This window comes from Chaetodon auriga, chromosome 15 (genome assembly GCF_051107435.1).
Source record: "Chaetodon auriga isolate fChaAug3 chromosome 15, fChaAug3.hap1, whole genome shotgun sequence".
NCBI lineage: Eukaryota > Metazoa > Chordata > Actinopteri > Chaetodontiformes > Chaetodontidae > Chaetodon > Chaetodon auriga.
Window position 1 is genome coordinate 23,829,859 of NC_135088.1, and position 22,977 is coordinate 23,852,835.

A 22,977-nucleotide genomic window follows, 5' to 3' on the forward strand; every position below is an offset into this window, starting at 1 on the left:
AGTAACAGTCATGATTTATTCCCACTTGTGTGTTTTGCAAAATGGAATTTGGAAGTCTTTCAGTGTGTGGCTTGTGACGGCATTTGTCTCCACCCTTTTAATTAGGAGTCATTTCAGAAATTGGAATAAACACGTAGCAGAACACAAAGTTGGATGTTGATATAGTTTGAATTCTATGTGAACCCATGGAATTTTAGTAAACTTGAAATATAATTAAATATGTCTCAAATACAAGCTTCCATGCTTTAAACACACAGACAAATTCCACCCAGTTTGCCCATTAACCAGAAAAGAGCTTTCCAAAGGGGTCCCTAAACAAACATGGAGGAGAAAGTTGTCTCTCTTTTTCTCCATGATCATGCCTTTGTGTCATTATTTTCTCCATTTAACGTCTTGTGTTAAAAATGCAGGGGCATAAAGTGGCCTCTGTCCCCTCAACCACGCCTGCCTGTCAAAGCTCATTTCACCTGTGACCAGTCATCCCCACACAGTCACACGCTTTTGGCGACCTCACATTCTATACTCCTCTTCATGTACTCCACGTTAATGCTTACTAAGGAACAATGAAACAGTTAGAACTGCTTCCCACAGCATTATACAACATGCAGGCCAGTTGCCATAGTTTGTGTGGGGCTGTAAATCTTTGTTGAAGAGCAAATCTTTTCAGTAGTAACATGTTTGACCCTTGACTATTTGCTTGACAATGCTGACTGACTAGAGATTTTTTTTTTCTCACCAAGTCATTAGTCACTGCCTTTTGTCTCGTATTGTAGATATTAAACTGTAAGAAACATATATGTACAGATTACTAAAAAATAGTTAATGCCAAAGAATCCTACTGCCATAAAAAGGTACTGTTGCTAGTAGTCTTATGAGAAGAACTAACTATTGACATGATATGCATTGTATTGCACTTGAGAAATACTATTGCACCTGAGAACATACTATTTCACTTCAGAAATACTGGGTCCATGTATATGCACAATATATACAGTTTATAAGAATACAGTTGCCAATATGGATAATAAATAGTGTTATTGCACAGTTGAGAGAAGTGTACAACTTAGAAATTTAGAAATTGCACTATTATGCTCTTAAGTACATCAGTTTTTCATCTTTCATCGATCTCGGTTCAGCCTATGCTTTGTGGAAAACAGTTAACAGTATGCTGTGCAGGATTCTCTTAAAAAACAATGTATAGACTCATAAAAAGTAATTGCTCTCAATCATCTCTCATGACACACTAGAATTGCGTGCCGCTGTATTTATCTGCAGAGACCCTGCCCTCGGCCTGTATTTTTTTTTCTCCTTATTTTGCTGTTCTCAGAATGTTTCTGGGCTACAACTTTTGGGCAGAGCTTGTGTATCCCCCAGCTGATAGAAGAGCACAGGTGATGTCAGGACTTGATAAAAAGGTAGTAATCAGGTGCCGGACTGTATGTAGCAGGCACCCAAGAGGAAGCTGTGAAAATGGAGGACACAGCATCACACAGCATGTTAAAATATCTTGAAAGAGAGACTTTCTGAAATGATGATCAGACATGCATCATGTCAGTCTAACAGCTTTTCTGGTATTCTGACCTCTACTACACAAGATGGCTTTTGTTGCAGAGTGAAAACAAAGGCCAGTTAATAGGCTGGGCTGTGGGAAGCCACTGTTGTAAGAGTAGACTTTAGAAATACTGGAATTTTTCCTGGGCCTGCTGTTTCAGAGCTGATAGCATCTTGATGACTGAGCTGAATGCTGCTGGGAGGCCCTATTATGAAGACTTTATAAGCTTCCTGCTGCCATCTCACACATTATGCTCCTGAGTGCTATAAATGTGCAGCTACACAGTCCAAGACATGAGTGCATTTGGCTACACTCTTTTTGTGTGTGTGTTTAATGCACTGTTGCATGTGTCTGTTGGCATTCATGCTTAGTTAGTTAGTGTCATTTAGTTACAATGAGATGAGAGTACTCCTAGTGCAGAGGCATTAAATAAACAGTGAACTCTCGTCCATGCTGTAGAGATGTGCAGGTTGGGGGAATACACCGCTCATGAAAACAGTTCAAAATAAAAGTCAGCAGAGTTGTATAAAAAGTTAGTATATCCCTAAAGGCTGCATCACAAAAAGCACCCTTTCAGTTCAGCTCTTTTCAGTCCACAGCGGGCATCCTTGGAGCATTCAGGAAGTGAGGCAGATTAAACCTTTTGGACCTGCTAAGTCAACATGTCTCTGCTGTGTTGTGTTGTATTATTGTTCAGTTGTCAGTGGAGCCTTAGCTCATCGTGGTCGGCTACGCTTACCATCCACGCACTCAACAATGAGCGCTTATCTCTGCAGGCTGTGGCAGAGTGGCTCAGCTGCCCCCCATCTCTCTGTCAGTGAGCCGGCCAAATGAGCATTATTAGGCAAAGGAACTGCTGGCTGGTCAAAAAAAAAAAAAGACACCCCTGTTAATATCCAAACATCCAGATTAGTCTGATATCTGCAGATCTGAACGTTTCCAGAACTTTATGAGTTGCAGCAGAATTATTGGTTAATCCTTTGTGGCATGCTGATGGAAAGCTTTAGGGTGAATATTTCTATTGACGATCCAATGTGTGGGTGTGTGTGTGTGTGTGGGTGTGTGTGTGTGTAGTGTAAGTGTGTGAGTGTAAGTATACCGGGTAAGGGAGGATTTGGTGTATGCGATTGAAAGGACAGCCAGTAGAATGTTATCCAGGGATTTACTACCATGTATTATGATCTGACCAGTTCATTGTTGACTTGAGGGGTGATAGGTTATTGCACAGAAGCAATAGTCATTTAAAATCCTGCTAGAGTGATTGGTTTAAAAGGCGTCACAATCAGTGGACTCATGGAATCATGAAATGATGCTACTCATAAGCCACTGCCTTAGCCATACAAACATTTATTTTCATCATGCTTGAAAAAGGCTTTCCTAATTAGGATTAAGGAAGGGGTCAGGCATCCTGGACTAGAATGTGAAGTATTTGCAATGAGTGCCGCTGATGCCATCTGTGCAGTGTGGTGAGGAGCTAATTCTGGCGCTGAGTGTGGCGCGATTTAACACGGATTTTTGTGGTAGCAGCTCCAATTCAAGCAGTGGATTTGACTCTGACTGCAGCCCAAAAAACTGTTGCAGTGAGTTGAATTAGCCCACACCCCCTCCTGTTAGATCTCCTTTAAGCTGACGCCATGGAGCTCCCCAATTCATTTGGACATCCAACATGTGCAGCATGTCAGATTGTTCGCATAACAGAGATGCTGCGCCAGGGGAGGCCCGCTCACCCTCTTGGCCTTATGCTTCGATCTGTTTTGACAGGGCATTCTCACTGTCTCCCTCAAGAGGCTGACCTGGGCTAGAAAAATGAGTGGCCAATTATTTCATCATGAACTATGGTCATGGTTTCTGTGGTTGCCTGTGGAAGGCAGGGAGAGCCACCACTGCTCACACTTCTTACCTGGGAGGGATACCAATTAGTAGACAGCGGGGACTCTGGCTGGTGCTGACAGTGACTATAAATAGGGTCCAGACATTTGAACACTAACCTGTTCCTATTCTAGTGAGAAACAGCTTGTGATTGTAGGATGTTACCTGCAGCGGTCCACATCATCATTAAACTGCATTTGAGTTTCTGGACTGACTTGGAAATCATGTATCACCACATACAGGCTTGACATTGTCATTGACTGATTCAATGAATGTACAGTATGTATTATTTTGGTTAAAATTGAAAACACCATCTGATTATACTGTACACTTATAGATTTCATAGCGGTGTATAAATTCTTACATTTTGACTTTCATGAAACAGAATGGATCTCTGTTCAAAGGTGACAAAGTCGTGCTGCTAATAATTGATGTTTGCACAGCTAGAGGAGTGGACTGCATCTCAAACATAACTCTATGGGAGAATCATGTTGTCTATGAGGATGTCATGACTGGATTTCTTGTCAGTAGATTTAGGTCTACACTTCATGATTATTATGTCCTCAGTCACAATACCCATCGACCGTTGTTCTGCTTAATTAAGCGTTCATTCACTCATACTGGCTGAAACTGTGTCACAAACAAAGGTCTCCATTGGCATGCATGGCTGCCAGGACCTTGTGAAGAGGCAGTGTGACACCAAACAACAGTACTATTTTTATACAGCTACCAGGATGTGATTCTCTCAGCGCCAAGATGTTTCACATGACTTGATGAATGAGTAATATTGTCAGTGAAGATCGTTCAGTGAAAATCAATTCCTTATAAATGCCTTATTGTCAAGAGCAACCTCAGCAGCATAAGAGGATACAAAGAAGAGGGGCTTTGTGCTTAGAGGTGTTTACATGCCAATTGTCCATGTGACACTTCTTGAAAGAACAAAATTTCTTCAAAATGTTCATCAGCAGTTAGACTGTCTTCATTTTTTCAATATTGTTGCTGCAAGTGATCATCTTGCATAATGAAGTTAATAATAAAGGGATTAAAAGAATTATAATTAAATAACAGAATATAATCTAAAAATTATATAATGCACACCAGTCAGATATGCAATCATTTTCATGTCAGTGTCTATAGCCTCACAACTCTGATCCATCGGTCTAGTATGACTGATATGATTTAAAATGTTTACACAGTTTCTATAGAAAGTAAACAATTCCTGTTAATGTTGTTAGTACATGTATGTTTTCTTATATTTGCCAGTAACAAATTTTGCAAAATTTAAGGGAAACAGAGTTGTCCATGTGCGACAATGTACAAAATATTGTGAGGCTCTCAGGAGATGACAGGAAATGAATATGCTAGATCTTTCTGCTGTGAACAACTTCATAAGTTTTAAAGATATGTTTTATACCAGTTGCTATTTAATACCGTGATTATATCAGGAATAAAAGGCCCAAATGGGAAATAGATAAACTTGAGTGTACATTTCCTGAACAGCCATTTAGTGAGTATGGAATCAGTGAATCCCCTGATGTGAAGTGATGGCTTAATGCACTGACTGGCAGCCTGCAAATGAAAGGCACTGCATATAAGGTGGAAGAGTAAAAGTTGTTTTTTCTACTCTGTGGTCCAGTCCTGTGAGCTAGTCGTACTTAGCTTGAGGTCAAAGTGAGAACAGGCCAGATGTAGACACAAACACTGACACAAAGTGACAGGTTCCCAGGCATTCAGTGACACCATCGGCTCCTCCCCTACCCCCCCACCCTGCATCCTTTCATTGGCTCAGGCCGAGTCTTTGACCCTGCCTAGATCAGAGGGCTCACCAGTAGCAAGACACATGGGTTGCCCCAGCCTTAACGGGCTCACAGATCAGGGCCTGCAGCAGCCTCATATGTAAATGCAGAATAAATGAATATACAAGGAGCCCTTGTGGGGAAAGCTGAACCATGTTTGAGAACACCTGAAAAAGATAGGATGCATTTGAATTAACTTCTGATACCAGGATACAACTTTTAGTCTGACAGAATGAGTTTATCCACCAGGGGTAGAATAGTTAGTGAAGAAAAGGCTGTCTGGGAGATCACCCTGTGTTCAGGATAAACATGCGAACAGCGTGACTTTTGGTTAAACTGTGAGACTTCCTAGAATAATTCATTTGAGATGCAGCCTTTTAAATAATAAAAATGAGCCTGTATTGAGATGACTTTTCTTGTTCCTTAGTGAGTTGAAGTTCCATTATGTATATATGTAGGTATATACTCTCCTTTACCTCCACCTGCTCTTTGCATTCGGGCCTTTACTTTGTTCCTGTGCAAAGTTGATTGTATGCAGACCACTTAGCATTCTGCACACAATGATGGTCTGACCACTTTCATCTCTCAGCATTATAATTCTGCAGGCTGTATGCTACTTGGCCACAGGAAGAGGCACTGCAACAGGGCTAATCCAGCCAACACGCTGGATGCTACACCACTTGTACTGCAGATAAAAGAACAGTTTGACGTTTGGGAAATGCGCTTGTTTGTTTCCTTGCCGAAAGTTACTCGAGATTAGGTGATTGATACAACTCTAATGTCTACAATTTAAAAATATGAAGCTACTGTGAGCAGTCAGTCAGCTCAGCTTTTCATACAGACTGGACCCACAGGGAAATAGCGAACCTGGCTCTGTCCAAGGGCAAGAAAACCCACCTCAATCTCTAAGTCTTACAAATTAAAACATTTTATTTTGTTTGTTTAATATGTACATAAACTAATGTGTAAAAGCAACAATTTGTAGTTGTTGTTAAGCTATTCCTTAAAGATCATTTGAACAGCTAGTTTGTTAATATTCTTTTAAATGATCAATATTTTTAGATAGATACTGATACTGTTAGTTATGGTTACCTCTGACAGCCAAGACAGGAGTGGGGAGGCAAACAGGAAACTTCTTAAACCATGACCCAAATACTGACATGCTGCACATAGCAAACCATGAATTTAGTGGACCGCTCCACCCTGTTCAGCATGTCATACATTTATACACAGGTTTAATATAGCTGCATATTTTACATACACTTGAAGTTTGCTGCTCCTACAGTGACAAGTTGCTCTGGGTCCATCCATTCACGTTCAACCGTGGTGACATTACCCTAGCAGCTGAAGAAGCATCTGATACATTTATATGGTCGAGTTTGCTTTGTCTTTCCAAGACATTATCCATCCTACAGAATAATGGACATCTTCACACAAACCAACAGTCTCCCAGAGTCTCTTTAAGTCATGTAGTAGATAAAGTGAATGTTGACTAACCCCAAAAAGAGGAAACAAATTGACTTATACTCATGCCTTAGATCATTTTTAGTTCAGCTCAAGCTCAGAGGAACAGAAGTGTCTGGTTGAAAGCTTCAGTAGGTAATGAAAAAAGAACAAAATTGTTTTGCTAACCAAGAGAAGGGATTTCCCCGGTCGATCAAACAAAGAGATTACTCAGCCTGAAGTCTTAGCATGTTTTGTTTTATCTCGTGAATGGTTCCTCTGTGATAAGCTGAACTGCACATAAGTTTCTACAGAAACGCATCATACCGACACCAGAGAGATAGAGATATGTGTGAGTGGGGAGAAGAAAGTTGAACATACACTTGGGGATGGGATGAGTGCGACACTGGTGGATGACCACAGCTGTGACAATACAACCTGGGGTCATCTTCTTTGCCAGCTGAGCCCTTAAACCTCTCCCTCATTGCCATCATGTCATGAGATTACGGTTTTCATGGAAGACTTCTGAGGTCTGTACAGCCACTTTTTCCCACAGCTACAAAAGCAGGTGTGTTCCTGTCTTGTGCTGGTCACCAGTGGGAGGAAGAGAAACGGCAAGTAAGACAGAAAAAGAATCAGTTACTATGGAAATATCACCAATATTGCTATAGGAACTGGAGCACCAGAGCACGCTTTGTCTAGGATCTAGTTGTAATCGTCTCTCAGAAAGAAGCTTATGGTAATATGTGATGCTCTTATGAATTAATTTGTCAGGCTTTGTGTCCCAGCTGACATCATAGACCTTTATCAAATGGAAATTAGCGTCTCCTCAGGGTAAAGCATACAAAACATGAGAGTACTTCAGAAATAGCTTTTTAACTTTTTGCTCGACTTCAGTCAGCGTCCCAGTGCTACAGTGGGTGGTTAGAATATCTAGAGTCAAAGGGCCATTTCACTAATGATTCACAGTCATATCCTCCTGACTACCAGGAAAAAAAAATATTGTCCAATCCAATCAGATTTTTCTTTTTAATTCCCCAATCTTTTTAAACATTTAAATACTATTCTAAAATACAGTTAAGCTAATTCAGACAATGTTTAAATGTGTTGGTAAGAGACTTATCTAAAATATGCCAACAACATTTCAAGCCAAAATTTGCTTAATAAAAAGTATTATGCACTTTCTTTTCCTCTTCCCATAAATGTGCTTGCACTGATGGACGCCATTTCCCTTAATGAGAAAGAGAAAGGAACCAAAGCCCCACCCCTTCACATCTGGTATCATTGTAAAGCCCTAAATGTTCTCTGTAGATAGCAAATGGAGTTTATTCAGTAGAATGCAGTGGGTGGGAGATATTCAGGTTGACAAACGTCCTCCACAGAGGACAAATTTGAACTACTGGTAGTCAGGAGGATATAATTTTGTTTCTAACTTGGCATTGCATGATATTACACATAATGATTTTGGAGACCAGCTATATACTTGATTTTAACACATTTGTTTTACAGTGAATAACCATTTTAATCTTTTAATGTATAAAATAACTATTTGAGTCTCCCTAGCTTGTCATTAATTTTCATTTTTTTGCCTTTTAATTCAGTTGTCCTCGTGATGATTCCATAATTCTGTGACTCTCACAGTACAGTTGGCATTATTTTTTTGTTCCTTTCATTTTTTTTTCCTTCAAAACACTTTGAAAATTACCCTTTTCTGGCTTGGCTATACTGTGCCCAGAGCTCACATTGAACTTTTGAGTACTGTGACCAGAAATTTAGTGGTCATGTGTGCAGAGCCAAAACTCTAACCTAGTTTGACGGAGAACAGAAACATTTGCACCCCTTAAAAGATTTTCTGTGTGCTTTCAGTAGAGAAATACCAACAGAGACTTTAAAGAGATGCACGAGTGAGAGCCCACAGGAGGCCTGGCAGCCTTAACACAGCACGCATTGTGAAGGGCAGGTCTTTATCATCTATCTGGGGTTACTAAACGACCAAGTCATCAAGTCATTCTTAGGGAATTTAATCACAGGCATGATTTAACAACATCTAAGATCATTAGTTAAGTGTGTCAGTTTCTGCCTTGTGTGAAATTCCTTGTGAAGTTTACGATTGAGACACTTATAGAATTATCCAGTCAAACTATTCAGGCAGTTTTTTTGTTTGTGTCAGTTGCCCTCTTAACTAGTTCTAAATGGATTTGGAAAGATAGTAAACTAAAGCTGAAACCAGTAGTCCATTAGTGGAGTAGTCGAACAACAGCAAACCGAAAGAGTCATTTGGATAATTGATTAATCATTTAGGTCATTTTTAAAGCAAAGATGTGAAACAAAGACAAAACAAGTAACTGGTGGTTAATGGCAAGTGGATTAATGAAGAAAACATGACAGATTAATCAATTATGACAATAATTAGTGGCAGCAGCCCTGTATTAAACTGAAGATCTTGTAATGAAGCATATCTCGTAATGAAGTTAATAATAACCAGTACTTGACACCATTCAGAGATTCACAATTTAACACTGATGTGGACCTTATCATGGACTTCAAGAATACTTTTCATTTGATGATTAGAAGTCCCAAACGTACTACAACACACAAACTTATATTGCTAATTACTTGCTTGTTTTCTTGTTGACTTTGGGTAGCTTTTGATATGATGATGAACACATTTCCTTTTTTCTTTTTTTGTCTTTTTTCCATTATTCAGGGTTTGTGGAGAGAACAAGCAGCATAGGTGATGTGTGTATGACTGATGGCCCAGTGTGCCAAGTTGAATCTCCCGCAACATTTACATTCTTCATTTCTCCACCGAAGAGAGATAGATCATGCTTTCACTGCTCACCAAACATATCATTGTTTGCTTCCATGCTTTGCTTGTTTACCTTCATTTCAATTAGAAATGTGATGCTGAATATGTATCAGGGGTATCTAGGCCATGTTATTCATGTAACAGTAGCTACATGCAGTGAATATATAGCATGTACAGTATGTTCTCATATCCATGAACCTGGCTGTACACGTGTGTATGGAAGCACACGCTCATTCTACTTCACTTACTTAAGGTTAGATAATCTTAAGGTAGCACAGAAAATGTGTGGCACACAGTATATTTTCTCATGTTGTCATTTTTATAAACTGTTTCAAAATATATCATTTGGAGCGAGGACACGGCCTTGAAGCTGTCAGTGGTTGATATGACTGGGTGGTCAGGGAGCAGCAGAGTGTTTTATTGAAATGGCCAGTCAGTTCTGTGGGACTGAGAAAGAAAGTCATTGATCAATCTGCATTTATTGAACAGATACATTCCTCCTCCTTGTTCAGAATGAATACAATAACGAATAGAAATATAATACAAGAATATGAACGGCCTCATGGTTGTCATGTCAGCAGCTCGTTTACTGATAGAGCCAGACTCGTCTGAGAGGCTCCGTGCAACTCAAGCAGCATGCAAATATGTGAAGAGTTTCCAAACAGCAACTGGTTGATAGTAAGTGAAACTGGGTGTATATACTTTGATGTCTGAGCTTCCAGAGGGGCGTGGGAATATTCTCCACAGGCACAGGGCGGAGGCATTCCGCAGGGAGTATCCAAGGTTGCTTAATTGGACCTTTCTATTTATGCTACCGACCTCACCTTTCTGGATTCACTAAGCAACAGTACAGGAAATCAGCCTGGTTTCCCAGGGGGAGCAACAGAAAAAAGGAAGGATTCATTACACACTGCAGGCATCAGGAAATACCCAGCTCCTCTGTGCCTGTTGTATTATTCAGTGATCTAAAACCTGAGGGGTTTATGAGGGCATTACACTAAGATTACAGAGAAAACACTGCGGCCATCACGGGGGCGGCAAGGAAGATTTAAAAAAAAAAAAACTTTGATGCAGATTTGCAGATTGCCAGATCTCACACAGCTGTGTCCAACCAAATAGGAAAACGTGCAGAAGAGAAACAGAAAAAAGATTTATGGCATATGTAGGTCACAGCACCTGCATGGTTTAAAAGCTAATAATCCACACCCCTCACATCTTCCACACAGACCCGTCATGTTTGGCTCAAGTGTGACAGAGAGTTGTGTCGCACTTCCACAATGACCAGGCACACAAAAAAATAAGTAATACTTTGTTATCATTGACTCCACCGGTACAAGGCTATTCAAGTAGACAAGAACACAAACAGGATAAGTATGACATGATCAGGGAAGGATCTGTCAGACAGACTGGAGGAGAGATGGAAAACGCCGCTCTCATAACACACTGTCAGCACTCCCTGGGCTTTCATCAAGCTCAGACTCTTTACTGGACAGTCCAGCTGTTTCTTGCTGCTGCCCAGTTAGAAAAAGATATTAACCAGAAGGCAGCTGTTGATTATTAATTGGAGGAGAGTTATTTAATTCCTGCCCAAATTTGCACCTTTTTTATGTTTGTTTGTAGCTACATATATTGGAAGCAGTCATTAATATTTGTATTTGTAATATAAGTGAATAGAGTGAAAAACACAGGGAAAAAAAATGTTGCTTTCATTCATAAAACACATTGCAAGATTTCTTAGGATACAGTTACTTCATTTGTTCATCCACACTTAACTTTCTGCCAGTAAATAAATAGAAATTCAGCACATACCTGAAACTTTGCAAATCAACAATTATTTTCATTAATCCGTTAACCTGCAGATTATTTTGATGGTTAAACAATTGATTGTTTTGTCTATAAAGTTATAGAAAATGCTTTTCAGAATTTTCCATTGTCAAAGAATGTCCAGTCTAAACCATAGCACATGTTGGCATTTTTGCTTAAAAAGAACACTCAAAAGATTAATCAATTATCAAAATACTTAATTAATTTAACTTTCCTTTTTTGTTTCAGCTCTATAAATTACTTAAGGCTGCGCGTTCCTTTTGAACTGCATGGTTTCTGCTGCAAGATTCAGTGTCATTTAAGATGCTGCTTTTCAGTGCTCTATAAATCAAAAACTGGCCTTTTCAAAATACTCAATAGACTTGAAAACTGTTAGAAAACTTCTATAACATCTGGATCAGAAAGTGTATTTCCAGCTAATCATAGTAACATTGTGCAGCATGATATCATTGCACATTTTGATGCATGCAGTAAATGCTTCTTTTCAGACTTAAGGGTCTCTGGCTTTTCTGTAATACACAGCAGTAAATGATTTTGTTATTTCAGTCAGATGGTTCTCCCTGTTTACTATCTGAAGTTATAATGTAAATGAACTTCAGCTTCTTTTTGAGTCGGGGTTTCATGTGTTTTCCTGGACAACTGTTTCCATGTCAGACCTGTCAAGCTTTTTATCTCTACGTCAAGATCACTGAGGCACCTAATCTGCACTAATACTCTCTGAATTAAGGAGGAGTACAGGAACAGGAGGTAAATTCCATTAGCTCTGTCAGACCGCAGTTGAAAATGAGTTCTGCATTTAATGGAAAGTCATGATATGAAATTAATCACCTGGAATAATTTATCGTCAACTTTGGATTCTATTTCTACTCAGCGTATTCTGGTATTTTGGACTCTTGGCATACGTGGCCTAGTTAGATTTGGTATTAAGTTACACAGTACATGCAGTACATTTGAAACTTGAACCCAGAAGTTAGCACTGACATGCCTTGCATACACCAGCTTTTGTCAGAAACAGAAAAAAAATTGCATATTTCTACAAGGGCGTAAATGAATTAAGTTAACTGATAGGGCAGGTATCAGCACCGTTGTGTAAACATGGATTCAGTCATATTATCTAGTACCTTCCAGAGTAAAGAAAAGCTTTCAGTCACTTTTTATCAGAAGACGGCTTACATTTGTACAAGAATATAGCTACAGTACAAGGAGCTCTCAGAAACACTGGGAGTTGTAAAGCATTTCTCCTCTGCACACTGCTTTTAAGTCTGCCAGAACTGTGAGTGCCTTTCTGCATGTTGCACCGTGGAGAGGAAACTAAATAGGTGACAGGCTTCGACTGGGTTGGTGATGTTTTGACTGTCACATTTTTGAAAAGAAGTGCAGATTCTCACCCTAAGTCTCTTGCAATTGTTTGTTGAAGTTCTCAGTTCGAAAACTGCTTTTTTAGGTTGCCAAGAACTTTTCATTTAATGCTGTAGCGTGAAACTTATTGCACTTGGGACCACACCAAACTCTGTTGTCTTTGTTGTAGCACAGTACAGAATAAATTAGATCTAGAGATGCAAAGCCAAATTAGACATTTAATGAAATTTACATCACCAAACCAAACCAAACCAAACCTGTTATGTCGTAGAGCTATATTTCCCTAAAAGTAGCTTCAAATGAAAGTACAATCATTTTGATTCCTGTAAGCAAAGGGTCTTTTTTTCTTCCCTCCACTGGGAGGTCAGGGTCAGCTACATATAGAGCAGCACCCTGGAGCTGGTCAGGAGTCAGAGTTTTGCTCCTGGGCTCTTCAGCAGGAAAGATGTTTGTGTAGAAGGCAGTTTGAAACCAAGCTTTCTAATTGAGGACTTACTTTCATAGTCATGGTTATCAACACATAATTGTTGACAAAGAAATTGCATCTCTGCTTTCTTGTAGAACTGATCACAACATAAATTGGGCCTATTTATTTTATAATGTTTACATCTCATCAGATACAAGAATATCACTACAGTCAGTGCATGACCTTCAAATTTTCCAAGCAACTTCTTGAGGGTCAATCTCTTATTGTCAAACGTAGGTGTGACCTACTTTAGACCTCCATCCAGTGTTCTTATCGTCAGCAGTGGCTAAAAACAAGCTGTCGTCTTGTCATGATCTCCAGAAAGGCCATGGGCTAATCAGCTTACCCTGTCTGCTCTAGCAGGTGACCCTAGACACTGCTGTCTGTCCAGTTGGTGGAGGTCAGTTTATCCCTGTTTGAGCAGTTTTTTGAATGACAGGCTACCACTAATTACTGGCATTAGTACCGACATGCTCTATGCAGTGTTCAGGCTACATTCAGTGCTCCTTTATGTTTCATCTCTGTAGTCATATTGCTTTTCTTTGTGGTCATTTTTGTCTCCTTGGATTGACTTACCAACAATAAATGTTAACAGTCACTTCATAAAGGGGTTCAGGTCCAGGGGCCCCGGGCCTGTACCCAGTCGGCCTTTTCAGAAATTCATCTGTGAATCTCATGAACCTAATTACCTATCACCTTCTGATTCTGGAATTGAGTCTACAAGAACATGTTCCAAAGCTGGACAACCACTGAAGATATCTTACAAAACAGTTCTGTTACACTTCTACATAATGCAGCTTACCTTGATGATAGAAACCATTTCTATACAATATACAATCACTGAGATGTATCATGACTTGAGTGGCCTGTCCTCTCTAAGCCAGATGTAATAAATGTGAAGGCAGCCTCTTTTTAAGATTCAGCCAGGGGTTAGCAGCAAGAGAGGTTGCACAAATGGAATATTGGGCATTCCATAGATTCCCAGTGACAGTACAATCTGCGCAAGTGACCGTGCGAGAGCCAGACCATCATTTTTTCATCTCTGGAAGTGTTCATAAACGTGTTCCACAGTTAACATTCATGTGGAAGTGACTTTGTATGGATCTGTTTGTGGACCATAGGCTGTCAGGATGACTCAGCAGTGCCCCCTCTCAAGGCCCTAACCCTCCACCACATACCAACACAGATCTTTGCAGGGTGCTTTTGCACCATTAGTCCCACATGGGCAACAGCATCAGGCTCAGAGAGAGAGAGAGAGAAGAGAGAGAGAGAGAAGGGTTCGGCAGGCAGTTGAACTACTGGCATGGTGAGCTTGCCCTGAAAAGGGCACATGCCTCCCTGCGCAATTATCCACTGTGCATAGAAACAGCACCCCCACCCTCATCACAGACACACACAATGGTTTGATCAACACAACTAAAAATGGAAGAAGGACAGTCACAGAACATGACCAAAGAGCACCAGGATGTTAAGACCATACGACTGATGTGGAAGTCACATTTATCGTCACTCTAACCGTGTTTGTGAAATTGAAGTTGAGTGAACATGTTACAAACATCCCCAAGGAGAGCGTTAAAATAAGCATCGCACATCAGTGGATGTCAGCTGGTATTGTGCATGTAGCATGAGATCATCACTGTATCATGAAAATTCATGCTCTGAAGAGTCTCATGTTGCATTGCTTCTTCTCTCATGTTTTGCAGGCTATTTCAGCGCATTAGCTGTGGTCCTGAGAACAAGTAATGACTCACCTTGGACCGATGAGTTTGACAGTAAGAGCAAATGAACAAATACCACCACAGAAAGTGCATAAACAGCTTGTCTTTTTCACATCAGTCATATCACTTCCTTTTTCTCTACCCTGCAGAAGTTGAGTTGTCATGTTTGATTGAGTCCATTTCTACAACCAATCCCAGAATTGAATGGAAGAAGATAACAAATGAGGGACCAAGTTATGTGTACTTTGACAAGAAGATCTCAGGTAATGTTTTAAATGCACAAGCAAGTCTAATGCCTGTCTCCTGTGTTGTCTAGTGTTGATATAGTTATTACTGAGATCATTGGACATGTTTGTCTTCCAACAGGTGACCTGGAGAACAGAGCGGTGATCAGAGAACCTGCCACATTACTAATAACCAATGCCACAAGATCGGACACAGCCAAATATCGTTGCGAGGTCACCGCCGCTGATGACCAGAAGTCATTTGATGAGATTGTGATTGACCTCGTTGTAAGAGGTACTGTGACTTACCTGCATCTGCAATGATTACCTCTACCTCACCTGCAATGATTAATCTCTATGTGTGTTAGGCCTGTATTGCACATAGAGTCAAAGATAAGAAAATATGATAAAGTTTCAAGCCGTTATTGTGCCTCAAAGAGAGACCTTGCTCCGTGATTCACACTTTCGATGCTGTAAGATGAAACCGTGTTGTAGGTCGCACCAACCCTTTGGCATACATACGAGGATGTGTTATGACCAGACCTGCCCAGCTGCAAAGGCGTGTTCTGGGCTATAAGAGGAAACTCTGAAACTGCATCTGCTCTGAATTGCAGTGCTAAAGAAAGCAAGCACTGCGTGTTTTGGTGGCGTTTTTTGGCACGGGCCAAAACTCATGTACCCCTTGTGTCAGTCCAGTGAACCAGGGTGACATTGTGTTTTTAGAGCATCAAAGTCAATCATAAACCCTGCAGCATCATGAAAGAATGTTTTGGTTATCACTGTGATGCTTACAGAAGATAAAAACTCATCTGAGGTGTAAAGCTCCCCATGGACACTGTGATCATATGTTCTATGTCACCACAGTAAAGCCGGTGGTGCCAAAATGCAGTGTACCAAAATCAGTGCCTTTTGGGAAGTCAGCTGAGCTGAGCTGCCTGGAGGAGGAGGGCTTCCCCAAGTCTCAGTACCAGTGGTTCAAGAACAGAGAGGAGATTCCCGACGACCCAAAGACCAGCCTCAAGTTCTTCAACTCCTCATACACACTCAGCACAGAAACAGGAACTCTGGTTAGTATTTGTGCGCATGTGTTTGCACAAGACACGCATGAGCGGCAAGGGCGGGGCAGTGGGGATGGTGGCCTGACGCCCAGGGGTGGGGGCAGATATTTTGGGGAGACAGTTGATGGTGCGAGAGGGCTTGAGCCACGAGGGGAATCTGCTGTCCTCGTTTGCACATTCCTCAATTCTCGCTTGCTTTCCAGCACAGCTCGATGTGCTCAGCAGCTCGCCTCGAACACTCTGCTGTCAACCTTCATGCTGGCCTCTAAGATGTGACACACCAAAGCATACTGCAGTATGTGAAACTCTAGGGCAAGTGTTACAAGCTTAAACAAATGGTTGAAGTTTGCAGTCATACCTGTAAACTAATTACTTAGTTTGCTTGGTACTTATCTCGTTTTGACTGTTATTTTTAGGCAGTTCACAGAAACACGGTTATCACTCCCCTCTGCTACCGTACTCCCATTTTAGGAAGTCATGCCCATCAGCAGATGTAGAGAGTGGAATTTATTCCTATTTTGTATTAGATAGGATTACATGATCTGACTAGCAAGTTTCAGCTTCATCATATTTGGAAACTTATTGGAGTTGCTTGTTCATCATGTTTTCTCCATAATCAACATTTTTTTGTTATTATTTTTTGGATGTTAGTTTATTGCAAGACACCCCAAATGTGCAGTATTCGATTACTTCTGCAGTTTCACAATATGTGTGTGTATTTTTTCTTCAACATAAAAACCTTATGAAGCTGAACTTTGACATACATAATTGTATATATACATAAAAATGGGGGGGGGCAGAAACATACAAAAACATACACAACAAATGTGTTACCAAAAAGAAAATAACAGTAATACATTCATTCTTTTGAATATTGTAGAGATCTTGTTTTAAACCCTAATTGAGACTTAATGTTCTCCATATGTCTACAGTGTCCTTCCTATTATTTTCAGAATATGTCTGATAATAATAGTGAGTGCAGTGAGTGAGAATACACAGAGCAGCAGACTGCCCACAGTTTCATGTATTTCTGAAAAGGCAAATGTAATGTAGCTCTCGTCCTTCCTGGATCCCAGAGGATTTAATCTGATATCAGCACAGAACACCTCTGACCAGTGAGCTGCTTTATTTCTTCACACTTTTATCAGAAACAGCACAGTAAGTGCAATTTGGTTGAATTTTCATATTTAACATCCCTTGACATGGTAATGACCATTTGTCAGTTATCAGAAAGACTGCAAATGTGGTATGAATGTCACTCCTCCTCTACTCACAGTAAAGTAACTGTCACAACTGTTAACTCCCTCCATGCTGACTGCACCTACTATGTCGTGCCTCTGACTTCATGTTGACTTTATCCCATTTCTAAAACCTTCTATAAACAAGTGTTGACTAAACAAACATTGACAGTTTGAGCGTCAGATTAGGACTTTGCATTAATCAGATTTCTGATTGTGATCACTCCGATGCAGAAGTTCATCGCAGTCAGAAAAGAAGATGCAGGCGAGTACTTTTGCCGAGCGAAGAATGATGCAGGATACTCTGAGTGTCCACCCCAGCAGATGGAAGTCTGTAAGTGTGTCACAGATACAAATCTACTGTTTGACCTATGTGGGGATAAAATCCCTCATCAGGGTAGATAGACACTTGATGTTGATGTTGTGTCATTTAAAAAGATATTGAAGACTGTCCTCCAGTGTGTCATCCTGTCTTTTAAGGCTAACCAAATGTCAGTGTTTAATTTCTGCCTTTTTACTCAATCTCCACAGATGATATTGATGTTGTTGGGATTGTACTGGGAGTGCTGGTGGTGGTCATCGTGCTCTTATGTATAACAGTGGGCATCTGCTGTGCATATAAGCGAGGCTTCTTCTCTAGCCAAAAACAGACAGGGAACAAGTAAGACATCAAGACATTGTCATGCTTAATAAATGATCAACCAATGCATGTATTCCTCTCAAACCAGCACTGCTTCAACCTGTCATCATGAAACCATGATGTGCTTTGTGTCTTTTAGCTACAAGGTTCCAGCTAAAGGAGATGGAGTGGACTACGTCAGGACAGAGGATGAGGTTTGTAAACAGCAGTTTAAACCTAGATGCCTATATAATTTGCGGATGATGCTATTAAAATAGAACACTATCCATTTCAAAACTAGTGAGGAGTCCAATCAGCGTATCAATCATCCTGTTTGATGTCTAACAATAAAGTACATTTGATGAATCAATGTCTGCTACATAAATAACCACAGCGTTGGAAGATTTTACTGATTGGTATAATTGCACTTGAGTAGTAGCGGGCAGAAGTAATGTTATGCAGACAGTTGATTAAGGGCATCTACTTGGGGAGTGGAACTGAGGCTCGCATAAAGACACACAGCTTTATCAGTCTGACGAGAAGAATATGTAGGCGTCTTTCTATCTTTGTGGGTGTACAAAGTTTTAGTGGTAAATCTACACAGATGTTTCCGAATCTGAATATGGCTCATTAGTGACTTTGGTGTGTAGACTGTGTATTAAAGTTACACTAATTCCAGTTTTCTAGACCATCAATCTCTCAACTAAGGCAGATTTGAACTGTTAGAGAAACTAAGTAAAATCTCTCAGCACTAACATAGTGCAGGAAGGAGGAAAATGGAGCAAAAATATCTGTATTGCTTCTTGCTTACCTACTTCTCCTGTTTGGTTGTGTGTTCAATGCAGGGGGATTTCCGACACAAGTCATCATTTGTGATCTGAAAAGGGTGAGGATGATGAGCGGCATTGTGCTGAGTGAATGACATGACATGTGGGACTGCACTCCAAGCTGTCTGACCACGGAGCTGCCACAGTTCATGCTCTGAGCTCTCAGCATGACTGAAATCCAACTACTCAAGTTTGCCAAAGGTGACAAGATTCCACAGGACAACAATATAGTATGTTAAACTATTACACATGTCGCGACTGAGATTCATTTGTCTACTTTTATCACCACCAACTGAATTATTTTGCTAAATTATGGAGTCCTTACTTTACAGTTATTGCATGTTTTCAAATACTGGTGGAGGTTGAGAAATTTAAACATTTCTTTGTTCTGCAGGTAGAAAAGGAGGAGTTCCTCCAAAGTCAGTCTATCATGACACCTTTCTACTATAAACGTGTAGCTTCAAAACTTTGTCATTTGTATACCATTTCTTTTCTACTGTTGAAATTTGTCAGACTATTTTTGATGGAATATATTTTAAAATGCCTATAGATAAAGGTTTACTTTTTTAAATATTTGTAAAATACTAACGTGTTTTTTTTTTTTTATTTGGTTGTGGATAAAAATGTGTAACACTTTAACCACTTTGCATCAAGCTGGAAGCATTTACACCTTTGCAGTCGGAAGGTAGAAAGACAAATGAAAAATGGCTTGTATTAGCATATCAAGTTGTGGTCTTACATATTTAATTTCTCCTCTGGAAATGCCCAGTTTCTGTTGTGAGAGACTTCCATGTTGATGTCTGTAGATAGTCTTTGTCAGAGGCTTTGAAGAGTGCCAGTCAAATGCTGTGAAACACTGTACACAATCAGTGCTGCATTTTCTTGATTTTAAGTGTCCTTCTATGCTTGCTGTTGATCTTGTATATATTTAATTTACTGTCCAGGATAGAGGTTTGTTGTCATACACATGTTCAGTATTACACTATAATGATGTTAGTAATAATAATGCAGGGTTTGTAAGTTAACTTTCCAGACCCAAACAAATCTAGAGGAAAATCTGCATGAACAGTTGTAATACTGTGGTACTTTGACATTTTACTGTGTGAAAGCCTTTATTTGAATTGCGAATAGAAACAAGTGACCTGATACAGAGAACAAGGTATTATCAGGACATTGTTATTTGAGCTACCGAGTCACCTGTTTTTAAGATACTGTTACTAAAGGCACCAACAATGTCAGTGATAATGTCCCAACTCCACAGTACACACAGACTGATCCAGTCAGGTAGACCCTCTTAATGACACTACATGGTCTTTGACATGGATCCTGGCTGGTATTTGTTCACGTCTAGTCTGTTTACAACCTATTTTTGCTAATACTTGTGCTCATTAGAGAGTAGAGCTCATCTAACATTTCTAACTTTTAGATGTGACTAAATAATGTTTTAGTTGGAAAGAAAAATCATTTTAGGTTTGACTGAAGCTCATATTGTACTCATTCCTCTCAGCAAAGCTGAAGGCACACAGAGCTGACCCGGCACTGCAGTGTTCCAGTAACATACAGCTGGGGTCTGGAGGGTTAACAGTTGTACTGATTGTATATAGATATTTGTTCTTTTTTTCTTTCTCTCAAGATTATGTAAAGTGGTGAACAATGTAAAGAAAAATTATTTGAGGCAATATGAAACTCTTTCCATTTGTAAGACTGAGAAAAGGTGACATTTTATCCTACATTGCCAATTCCAAAAAAGTACATTTTAAGATAAAAACAGAATACAATCATTTGCAACAACAGCAGTTATACAAAGTGTTCCTGAGCTCATGTAGTAATTTCCTTTATACAATCATGTGATCACAAAGAAGTGAACCTCTCTCCATCCTTGCTTGTGAATGACTGAGCCTTTCAAGGATGCTCCTTTCATACCCAACCATGATAATCACCTGCTACCACTGAAACTGTTTACCTTTGGAATGTTCCAAACAGGTGTTTTTGGAGCATTCTATGACACTACCAGTCTTTTGTTGCTCCTGTCCCAACTTGTTTGAAATGTGTTGCTGCATCAAATTCAGAATAAGCATATATTGATAAAAATCAATGACGTTTTTAGGTCAAGCATTTCATATAATGTCTTTGTCCTGTTTTCAGTGGAGTATATGCCAAAAAGGATAGCAAATGATCACATTCTGTTTAGTATGTGTTTTACACAACATCCACACTTTTTTGGAATCGGGGCTGTATCATTCCTAACAATGAACAAGAGCTTCTTATGAGCAGCAAATTCAGTGATGACCCTTGAGTCAGTTTTAAAAAGGTATTCAGAACAAACAGCAACTTGTTGGATGTTCCATTATTTTTGGCTACTTCTCGTCATCTTTTTGAGCTCCAGCCACATAAAGCAATCATGCAAACACAAGATACATATAGTATTCATGTATCTTCCATGCTGCTCATACAAATCTCTTGTTCAGCTGCTATGGATACATTTTACTCAGCAAGTGTGGTAAAATGTTCACTGACTATCAGTCATGGTAGAGAAGATCTGCCCAACATTTGCACATAGGAAGTTGTCAACACTGCTCAGTCTTTTCCAAGTTAACCTGTTGCATTAAGGAACCAAGAGAAAGCGTTTCTGAGTGTACTATTAACTCAATTAAGTTTGCAAATGACTCCAGTTCGAGATACATTATATGGTGAGATACAAGTGACGCAGCACACAGATACATACATTTCCCCTCTTCATTTGTACAAATTTCATTCCTCTTAAGTGCCTTCTGCCTTTAAATTAGTCCAGTTTCTCTGCAGCCATGCTCTTTCCCATTTGTACATTTCTGCGATACTGTCGGAGGCTTCATGTTTTGCATTCATTTAACCACAAGCACGGCGTTTGAGAGGAATGATATCACCGCAAATTTCCACTTCCCTTCTTTACATAACTTATCTGCAAATTTGTAAATAGCTTTTTTCATAGATTTGAAGGTGTAGACATGTTGAAGTAGAAATAGAAATATATTAGTGCCTAAATATAGTGGGTATTATTTTTGGTAAAGACACATAGCACTATTAGGCAAAAGAAAAAGATGCATACCCAAAGCAGGGACATTTGTATATGAGCTGTGGTTTATAACATGTTTAACAAGATTGTCCTGTGTTGTCCTGGCTGACTGATGTGTTTTCCTTTATAGCACCAACAGACAGGGGAGTTTGATTTTGAAAACCACCACTGCTGTCAGAAATGAAGTGTTGTGCAGCTGTGATGGAGCTCTAATTATTCAGTGTTTTATAAAGCAGAGTTCATGCAAAGTGTCAGCCGCAAACAGCAAATGGAAATCATGTACAGCAGCTCCGTACCATGTCGCCCACAGGCAGTCCTGAACCAGTTTGTCTGTAATCTGGCTGGATGTTGTTAGGCAGTGGTGACACACACACACACACACACACACACACACACACACACACACATACATACATACAATCACACCACAGTAAGAGATACTGTCCAGTGTGGCATCTGTATTGGGGGGTAAGTTAAGCCAAACTAACTCACCATTCTTTTTCACCTCAAGGACAGCAGCACTCCACTGATCCAGCACTGTCACACTGTTCAACTGAGCACTGCTCATTTTCTGAACCAAACTCAAATACAGTAGAATGTCCATGAGGGGCCTGCTGGGGCTGTTTTTGCTCAGTTTTGAACCACTCTATTTGTGATTAATAAAACTAACTAATATTACTGGAGACATTTGTGTTTGCTTTTTCTTCTCCTGTGTGTGTATGAGAGAGAGAGAGAGAAGTGAGGATTCTGGGTCTGCACTGTCAGTGTTGACATTTCAGAATTTCTTGTTACTCCCAATCCTCCTCAACGACTCCAGAGTTTCCTGCTGTTCACAGAAATCCTGTTCAGTATGAAAGTTCATCAAATATCCCACTGACAGCATCTTTGTTGATCCAAAGCCATAATCTATTAGTGGGAGTTAAGCCATTTCCACTTTCAACACTGAAAACAGCTTTCTTGTTCCTCTCTGGTTACTGTGCCAACTGGCAGCAACTTCCTGAATAAAGAGCGTTATAATCAATGAGCTCAGCAGGGATAATTTATTGTAGTTTGTGGCAGAGCCAATGGACACTTTTAGTTAATTCACAGAAAAAGCTATTAAACCTTGGGTCACCTATTTGGT

At 39.9% G+C, this 22,977-nt stretch overlaps 1 protein-coding gene across 1 annotated transcript in view; it reads left to right on the forward strand.

Annotated features, from left to right (window-relative positions):
• The window catches only part of jam3b (junctional adhesion molecule 3b), a 34,873-nt gene extending 12,341 nt beyond the window's left edge, over positions 1-22,532 (forward strand). Inside the window, exons 2-9 of the mRNA XM_076750915.1 lie at positions 14,822-14,890; positions 14,986-15,099; positions 15,203-15,355; positions 15,925-16,127; positions 17,591-17,690; positions 17,888-18,017; positions 18,136-18,190; positions 18,821-22,532. Coding sequence (XP_076607030.1) covers positions 14,822-14,890; positions 14,986-15,099; positions 15,203-15,355; positions 15,925-16,127; positions 17,591-17,690; positions 17,888-18,017; positions 18,136-18,190; positions 18,821-18,856 — 860 coding nt within the window. The 3' untranslated portion in view covers positions 18,857-22,532. The remainder of the gene's footprint in view (positions 1-14,821; positions 14,891-14,985; positions 15,100-15,202; positions 15,356-15,924; positions 16,128-17,590; positions 17,691-17,887; positions 18,018-18,135; positions 18,191-18,820) is intronic.
• Positions 22,533-22,977: the final 445 nt, after the last annotated feature.